Raw genomic sequence first — 9,713 nt, 5'->3', positions numbered from 1 at the left:
TGTGTGTGTGTGTATATATATATATATATATATATATATATATATATATATATATATATATATATATATAATATATACACACACACACACAATGTGTATATAAACACTTCAACTCCAGGCATGCACAGATGGACTTTTGGGAATGCTGGGAGTTGTAGTTTTGCGACAGATGGAGGCAACCATTTGTAAATCATTGCTATATAGTACAGCAGATGAAAACAGGATGGGAATGGTTGCTTAATAACATTCTGAACGTTGGGGTTGGTCAGGTGACTGGGCCAGAAAGCGGCAGTTAGGAGGAAGTGAGCACAGAGCAGTAGCAAAGAATGCTGGGAACTGTAGTTTATAGACAGCGTGCGAGGAAGTGAACAAGTAGTAAGGCAAAAAGGTTTATTAGAGCCATGTACAGGAGATACAAAGGTCACAGTAGAATAATAGATGCAAGGTTAATGTCCTATGCTCATCTGAGTTGTTTTTCTTTTAATTCAGTTCGTTGGATAACCCCTTTAATTTTATGGCCATAAAATGTTATATTTTTGTGCACAATTAGCCGTTTTACCATTAAGCTTAATAGAATGTAATGGTTACAAAAATAATTGTTGGACAGTGTAATGGCTCTTTACCGTATGCGCATATAGAATTTATTGAAACCTAATTTATCAGCCTTAGCTAAACTTAGGCTATTGTACCCTGTTATCAGCCACTTCAGACTGAGGAGAGGCTGTGACTTTAGTGCTCTTTAGTAGGATTACTGACAAGACATTTCTTAAGAAAAAAAGCTTATCTGCTCTTTTATAAACCTTTTTGCAGGTTTATCGGCTCTTCAACAAACCTTTAACCAGGGATGCTGCTATTGCATAGAATTCTATCTAGAATCATGTAAAAGCGTGCCATATTCTGGAGTAACAAAACGAGAAAGGAGAACGGGGTGAGTGTAGCAACCTTGATGGTTTAGTAAAGTGTAGCTTGAGGTTTACGCAGAAGCTTTTTCTGTTAACATGTTTCTGAGATCTTCTCACTGGAGGGAAAGGACTTATGCTGGATTATGGAATCTTTACAAAGTATACTATGAATTGTCTTTGGACTTTTTAATTCAGAATTCGATTCCTTTCTTGCTTTCTTGAATGAAGAATTCGTGAAGACCACACAGGCAGCCTTTATGCTTTATAGCAACCTTCAAGTCATTTCATGTGAATGTAAAAACTTCAGGGAAGCCTGAAAACTGTTTTTCCAATTTTGACCACTGTATGGTCACCGATTGTATTGATGCAATTGCTACAAAATGAGGGATCTCTTTCTGTCTTTATAGGAGGTGGGGTTAAAAACAGATTTTAAATAGAAAGAAAATAGTGGTAGCTGCAAATGCAATGAAGGAGTCTAAGCATGCATGGGATAGACATAAAGTTATCCTTCATATAAGATAGAGATGGGTATAGGGCTATCCTTCATATAAGATAGAGATGGGTATAAGGCTATCCTTCATATAAGATAGAGATGGGTATAAGGCTATCCTTCATATAAGATAGAGATGGGTATAAGGCTATCCTTCATATAAGATAGAGATGGGTATAATATTATATATTCAAAGGTGGGTGGGCTCAGCACATATGTAAAATTAGGGGGTGCTGCTTAACGTACTAATCTAACAAACAGTACGCCAAAAAGAAAAGAGTACGTAATGTAGCGCACACCCACAAATTTAATATTGTGAAAAACTTATCTTTATTGCACATTCTTAGATACAAAAGCAGAAAATACACTTAAAATCAATTAAAAGGCCAAAAAAAGCCATATGCAGAAACAGGGGGAGATCCCAAAAAAGAAACTCCACCCTGGGCACCTGCTAATGAAGATCTATACACAGCCTGTCACAATAAACATGTAAATAATGCAACATCAATACATACTCAACCGCACGGAAAATAACCCTTCATACAACCTGAATAATCTATATTGGTAACACGGGGGAGAAACACAGAGGACGGCTGATAAGAAAATGACCAGGTAGGTGCCCCCCTAGGACCCCATGCGTTCCGTTGCCTGTCGGCAACTTCCTCAGGGGTGTTGACAACACATTTGTCGCGCGCTATATCGTAACTTTGGCATTTATTGGGGTTTACTAGCCAAAACTGATGGTATGGCACTATTTTGTCAGTTTAAAAATGACTTTGAATTGCGACAAAATTGCGGTATTAGTAACCGTTTTTGCGACAAAGTATAAAAGGCGCTAATAGTAAATTCCTGACCACTGCAAAAAAGAAGCTGTCAATTTGCAGTCAATCAAGAAGCTGTGATTTGCAGTCGGAACCTGAAAACAACGTAATGACAAAGGCGCAATGAAAAGCTGCAAATCGCAATGTCTCAGTGGAAATGCGACAATAGTATGCAATAAAAGACGTGTATATGCAATGATAAATACCCCCCATTGTCCTGCTGGAAGACCCAAGATCTCAGACTCAAACCCAGCTTTCTGACACTGGGCTGTACAGTGCGACCCAAGATCCTCAGATTTCATGATGCCTTGCACACATTCAAGGCACCCAGTGCCAGAGGCAGCAAAACGACACCAAAACATCATTGAATCTCCACCATATTTCACTGTTGGTCCTGTTTTCTTTTCTTTGTAGGCCTCATTCCATTTTCGGTAAACAGTAGAATGATGGGCTTTACCAAAAAGCTCTATCTTGGTCTCATCTGTCCACAAGACGTTTTCCCACATGGATTTTTGCTTACTCAAGTTCATTTTGGCAAAATGTAGTCTTACTTTTTTATGTCTCTGTGTCAGCAGTGGGGTCCTCCTGGGTCTCCTACCATAGCGTTTCATTTCATTTAAATGTCGACGGATAGTTTGCGCTGACACTGATGCTCCCTGAGCCTGAAGGACAGCTTGAATATCTTTGGAACTTGTTTGGGGCTGCTTATCCACCATCCGGACTATCCTGCGTTGACACCTTTCATCAATTTTTCTTTTCTGTCCATGCCCAGGGAGATTATCTACAGTGCCATGGGTTGCAAACTTCTTGATAATGTTGCGCACTGTGAACAAAGGCAAATCTAGATCTCTGCAGATGGACTTGTAACTTTGAGATTGTTGATATTTTTCCACAATGTTGCTTCTCAAGACAGTTCTCTTCTGTTGTCCATGCTTAGTGTGGCACACAGACACACAATGCAAAGGCTAAGGGAACTTCTCTCCTTTTTATCTGCTTTCAGGTGGGATTTTATATTGCCCGCACCTGTTACTTGCCCCAGGTGAGTATAAAGGAGCATCACATGCTTGAAACAATCTTATTCATCCACAATTTTGAAAGGGTGCCAATAATTTTGTCCAGCCCATTTTTGGAGTTTGTTGTGATATTAGGTCCAATTAGCTTTTTTCCTTCCTTTTTTGGTTTAGTTCCAATACACACAAAGGAAATAAACATGTGTATAGCAAAATATGTGTTACTGCAATCCTTTTCTGTGAGAAATATTTCATTTTCATTAAAATTTTCAGGGGTGCCACCATTTACGGCCATGACTGTATTATAAGGTTTAATATTTTGCCAAGATGCACAACATATAAAAAGTTTTTGGATCCGATAGTGCCCATTTAACCTTCATTTAACTTTAACACCATTATGTGTTATTCTTGCATTTCAATATTACTATACCAAGAATAAATATGCACTTTTTGAACCCATATCTCTCTGAATATAAATGCATAAGTGAACTGCTACAAACTATGCTATGAATATCAGCAGCCACAAAAGTCTGGTCATTTGAGCACATTTAAATAAATGCACATTCTAAAACATGTAAACCGATATGTAGTATTCATAGCTATATATGTATTTCTAATGATTTTTAACGGAACCTGTTAGCTTCTTCCTGATGCTCAAGCAGCAGTAACAAATAGAACAGGTGAAGAACTATGAATTACTCTAAAACAAAACAGCGTGTCAGAGAAATCCTAGCCTAAAGGGGCACTCTTATACAGATTTTTAAATTGCTTAAGTTGTGTAATTCTTTCCAGTCTGACCATAGTGCTCTCTGTTGAAACCTCTTCTGCTCTGGACAGTTCCTGACATGGACAGAAGTGTCAGCAAAGAGCAACTGTGGTCAGCCTAGGAGGAAATGCACAGCTTCCTCTGTAGTATACAGCAGCTGATAAGTACTGGAAGGATTAAGATTTCTAAATAGAAGTAATTTACAAATCATTTTAACTTTCGGGCACCAGTTGGTTTGAAAAAATGTTGTATTCACCATCTTAAGATGAACTGGAAACAGGGCAAAAAGTCAAGGTCTGCTGACTTCTCCTCACTCCACTGGGCTTGATTGACAGGTCTCTCCTTTTTTTGGCTTATAGTGGCCCAAAAAACTATTGCAAATGATTTATCTTGAGTAATTTTTATAGGGTTGTGTGTGAATATATGTATGCTTCACTTTTGTTTTTAAAAGTTGCACTTACCTTACCTTTAAATGTTTGATATTGGAGATGGGGATGGTCTTTTCAAACTGTGTTGACATCTCTTGGCTGGTTGATTTGAGCAACTAAACCATTTTTGTTCTGTTTCTATATTTATCCCTGCATGTTGTACTGTTTCTTTTGTTAATAAGAAAGGCAAGAATAAATCCAGCTTGGCAAAATGTTGTTAAATCCTTTATTCCCAGCTGCACCAGAAACGCATCATTTGCGTCCACCCTGTGTTCATTGGTGCCTGTCACCTGGGAATAAAGTCCTAAGGATTTAACAGACACACAAGTGAACACAGGGCGACGCGTGTCAGGTGTGCTGAACCTAAGCGTGGGATTTCCATCCACCATGTCTTCATTGATGTGTCTCTCAGTCCTGGTGATTTGAAGGGGTTATCCAGGAATAGAAAAACAGGGGGAATTTCTTTACAAAACCGCTCCCTGTCTGTCTCCAGGTTGGGTGTGATATTACAACTTTGCTCCATTCACTTTAATGGAACTGAGCTGCAGAACCACAGCCAACCTGGAGACAGAGCGGTTTTGTAAAGAAATGAACCCAGTTTTTCCATTCCTGGATAACCCCTTTAATAACATACTGCCAAGCTGGATTTCTTCTTCTCTTTCTTGTTAACAATGATGATGTCCTGCATTAATACCTGCCCCATGGTGAGTGAGCTGGAGTGCTCGCTCCATATGTTGTTCTTTATGTAAATTGACAACTGGGTGGTGACATTTGGAGGTTTGTTCCTTACACTCTGACATCCTTGCTGATCGTATAGAACTGTGTAGACACATTTAACAAGGGAAATGGTAACAACCAGTTATCAGTTATCTTTTTAATTTCTAGATGAAAAAACAGAAATGGTAGAAAAGATACTAGGATAGACCTGTCAGGAAAGATGACAGATTCTCTTTAATAGCTAGAATAGGGAAATAAGTACACTTTTTAATGCTGCATGTTTTCTTGATAAAATATTGGTAGTTTTCAGCAGATGAATAAAGATGCAGCAATAAAAGCAGCCTTGTGGGTGGAGAAAGCTGCAGGTTTTTTTTTTACCCTGCTCGTGTTGCTCTTGGCATCCTTCCATTTCTCTGAACTTCTGGTACCCGACTGGTAAGACCTGAAACTTGCTGTTTAACAAGTGCCTGTCGCCAACACAGTTTGTACGCACGACCAGCATTGCTACGTCTTCCCAGGAGCAGGTCAGTGTCGGCTGTGCTGCAAAGCCATCAGACTCCATATTCACACACACTGAGCTTGTTTGACGGCAGCTGTGTCAATGCTCGACACTCTGGCTTCCAAAAGTACAACATGTTTACAGGCGTCGTACAATCAGATTAAGTTGGCAGCCTCTTCCTTCCTCTCTCTGTAAGTGGCTTTCATTTTTGTTTGTTGATCTCCATGAAAAATCTCCTCGCTTGTTTCCTTTTCACGATCTCTCCCTATGGACTGCTTCCATGTGGCCTTTATTTTCTTTTATTGTTAGTTGGTAATGCAGGAGTGCAAGGGAGCTACGTAATCGTATGAGAAGAGGGGAAGTGGCTATTGTCATTTGTGTATTTCCTTCTGTGAACGTAGCACACAATAACAGGCCTGTATACATAGCATTGTTTGTGGCGATGCACCGATGTGCGGCTCGCACACTTAACTGTTTAGGGGCACTGCATTGTATGCTGCCTGCCAGAACAGAAGAGTGCAGATTGTAGTTGATCAGCAGGCTGAATGAACTGACACTTATAGTACTGGAGAACATGGGGGAGATTTATCAAAACCTGTCCAGAGGAGAAGTTGCCCATAGCAACCAATCAGCTTCTTTCATTTTTCAGAGGCCTTGTTAAAAATGAAAGAAGCGATCTGATTGGTTGCTATGGGCAACTCAGAAACTTTTCCTCTGGACAAGTTTTGATAAATCTCCCCCCATGCTGTTTACTGAAGATCTGCATCATCCATGCACTGGTGCCTTTACCTGTGCCCAATTTAGTAGGCCGATGCACATACACTGGCATGGAAGTCTTTGGCAGCTGTAGTTCCCAGTTAACTATGTCATGACTAGTCCAGTGGAGCTGTAATGTTTTTTTTTTTGTTGTTTTTTTTTAATTACTGTTGAATATATTTAAATCTTTTATTTTTGCATTTTGAAATGGTTTATGTATCTAACTGTCCCACGTTACCTAAAGAGCTCATAGCCTGTATTTATTTTCTCGGGGCAGAATAGCGTTGGTAGTAGAGGGGTGTTTTGAGGGGTCATTGGCTTGTGCCTGTTTCTGCATATTTATTTACCTCACTCCACATGAGTTTTCTAAAAGGAATTACAATATTGTGAATGTTACGGACATTGAGTAACGATAGGATTAATCATATTATTTATGGTATAGTATTCGTTTTCAGTTATTGACATTCTGATATTGCCAAATAATGGTGCATTAACAATAATGACATGGCATGTCTCTTTTATTCATTTCCTTACTTTGTTGCGTTATATAGTTCTATATTACAACTCTGTAATCCAGTAATAACTTTTGAATGCCATCGGTAGTTTTCTTGAATGCTTGTGTTATCCTTGACTCTTAACCCTTTTGGTTTGTGTAGTTAGTATCTCAGTGATGGCTATGAAGTGGCTAAGTAATTTAATCCTGTTTTGTGGGGTTCACACAGAGTTGCACAGCACTTACCTTGGCATGTATTATGCACCAAAATGTGTGCCTCAAAATGTACGCAATGCTCGACCATTGTTATTAATGGAAATACACACTGCAATACACTCTGAATTATGGCGGAAATAGATAGATATACAGTTATGGCCGTAAATGTATTTCTCACAGAAAAGGATTGCAGTAACACATGTTTTGCTATACACATGTTCATTCCCTTTGTATGTGTTGGAACTAAACCAAAGAAGGAGGGAAAAAAGCAAATTGGACATAATGTCACACCAAACTCCAAAAATGGGCCTGACAAAATTATTGGCACCCTTAACTTAATATTTGGTTGCACACCCTTTGGAAAAAATAACTGAAATCAGTGGCTTCCTATAACTATCAATAAGCTTCTTACACCTCTCAGCAGGAACGTTGGACCACTCTTCCTTTGCAAACGGCTCCAGGTGTCTCTTTTTAGAAGGTTTCCTTTTTCCAACAGAAATTTTAAGATCTCTTCACAGGTGTTCAATGGAATTTAGATCTGGACTCATTACTGGCCACTTCAGAACTCTCCCGCACATTGTTGCCATCCATTTCTGTGTGCTTTTTGATTTATGTTTGGGGTCACTGTGCTGCTTTCGGACACTGGGCTGTACAGTTCGACCCAAAATCAGTTGGTAATCCTCAGATTTCATGATGCATTGCAGACATTCAGCGCACCAGTGCCAGAGGCAACAAAACAACCCCAAAACATAATTGAACCTCCACCATATTTCACTGTAGGTACTGTGTTCTTTTCTTTGTAGGCCTCATTCCGTTTTCGGTAAACAGTAGAATGATGTGCTGTACTTAAAAGCTCTATCTTGGTCTCGTCTGTCCACAAGACATTTTCCCAGAAGGATTTTGGCTTACTCAAGTTCATTTTGGCAAAATGTAGTCTTGCTTTTTTTATGTCTCTGTGTCAGCAATGGGGTCCTCCTGGGTCTCCTGTCATAGCATTTCATTTCATTTAAATGTTGATGGATAGTTCGCACTGACACTGATGCTCCCTGAGCCTGCAGGACAGCTTGAATATCTTTGGAACTTGTTTGGGGCTGCTTATCCACCATCCGGACCATCCTGCGGTGACACCTTTCATAAATTTTTCTCTTTCTTCCATGCCCAGGGAGATTAGCTACAGTGCCATGGGTTGCAAACTTCTTGATAATGTTTCGCACTGTGGAGAAAGGCAAATCTAGATCTCTGGAGATGGACTTGTAACCTTGAGATTGTTGATATTTTTCCACACTGTTGGTTCTCAAGTCCTCAGACAGTTCTCTTCTCCTCTTTCTGTTGTCCATGCTTAGTGTGACACACAGACACACAATTCAAAGACTAAGGGAACTTCTCTCCTTCTTATCTGCTTTCAGGTGTGATTTTTATATTGCCCACACCTGTTACTTGCCCCAGGTGAGTTTAAAGGAGCATCACATGCTTGAAACAATCTTATTTTTCCACAATTTTGAAAGGGTGCCAATAATTTTGTCCAGCCCATTTTTTGAGTTTAGTGTCCATTATGTCCAATTTGCTTTTATTCCTCCCTTTTTTTTGTTTGGTTCAATGCACACAAAGGGAATAAAAGTGTATAGCAAAACACGTGTTACTGCAATCCTTTTCTGTGAGAAATACTTAATACTTGAAAAATTTTAGGGGTGCCAATATTTACGGCCATGACTGTATGTTTGTGTGTGTGTGTGTATATATATATATATATATATATATATATATATATATATATATATATATATATATATAAAAAAAATTTTAAGCATGCATTTCAATATGTCAAAATAAGTGACATGGGGGGTGTGCACTGGAGATGCTGGATGCCAATTAGTCCCATTAAATGGGGCTTATCAGCATCTACAATCATGATTAAAAATGGCAAAATTTGCAAATCACGGCAAAGTACATTGGAGCAGCAACAATGCTGAAGTTGTGGCGGACTTATGCGTAAACCCATTTAAATTACTGTGTTCTGCCTAGTGCAGGGCCTGAGGGGTGGTGCCTGCGTGGTATGTAAGTTTTGCCTCCTATTGTACCTGTACTTTTAGTCCTCATTTTATTTACTTCTGTTTATGCAACAAAAATACTAATAGTTTTTCATTTTAAATTTTTTCTTACGTAGGTTTTACTATTTTATCATTGTAGACTAGCAGAGCGCTTGCTACATTTAAGTGAAGACCTCTTCTTCTATGTTGCCTGCAGATGGTTGGTGCATGTTCTTAGCAGGCCTCTAAAGTTTCCTGCTCTAAAACTGCTGGCACAGCTTTTGAAGTTTTGGGACTGCACCCTCTCACAGAAAGCGAGAAACATTTGTTATCTCTATTTCGAAAGGGATTTTCCTTATGCTACAAGTGTTAAAATAACAATGTAGCCTTAATGAACTTTGTCTGCCAGGTTTCCCTGCCAGTAGTTCATGTAGATTTTTCTTTTGCATGGAGCAGAAAAAGTCTAAAGGTTTGTGTGCATTTACTATTGGTTTTATTTATTTATTTATTTTACTGTTGTGTAGTGCTACATAACATAAGGACAGTGTAAAAAAAAATGTATCTAAAAGCTGCAATGTTATTTGGGCT

The 9,713-nt window shown here is 39.0% G+C and overlaps 1 protein-coding gene across 10 annotated transcripts in view; it reads left to right on the top strand.

Annotated features, from left to right (window-relative positions):
* ATXN7L1 (ataxin 7 like 1) overlaps nt 1–9,713 on the top strand; it is a 148,591-nt gene that overhangs the window by 99,350 nt on the left and 39,528 nt on the right. Inside the window, exons 1-2 of one of the 10 annotated variants that reach the window (XM_056573552.1) lie at nt 6,326–6,521; nt 9,263–9,594. The exons of 7 other annotated variants lie outside the window; for them this stretch is intronic. In XM_056573552.1, the coding sequence (XP_056429527.1) occupies nt 9,573–9,594 (22 nt within the window). In that variant the 5' untranslated portion in view covers nt 6,326–6,521; nt 9,263–9,572. Of the gene's footprint in view, nt 1–6,325; nt 6,522–9,085; nt 9,595–9,713 lie in introns of those variants that run through there. 2 more of the 10 variants (XM_056573556.1, XM_056573551.1) reach the window with 2 other exon arrangements.

Source organism: Hyla sarda, chromosome 4, assembly GCF_029499605.1.
Source record: "Hyla sarda isolate aHylSar1 chromosome 4, aHylSar1.hap1, whole genome shotgun sequence".
Taxonomy (NCBI): Eukaryota; Metazoa; Chordata; class Amphibia; order Anura; family Hylidae; genus Hyla; species Hyla sarda.
Note: the sequence above shows the minus strand (reverse complement) of the source record. Positions and strands in the feature narration are given on the sequence as shown.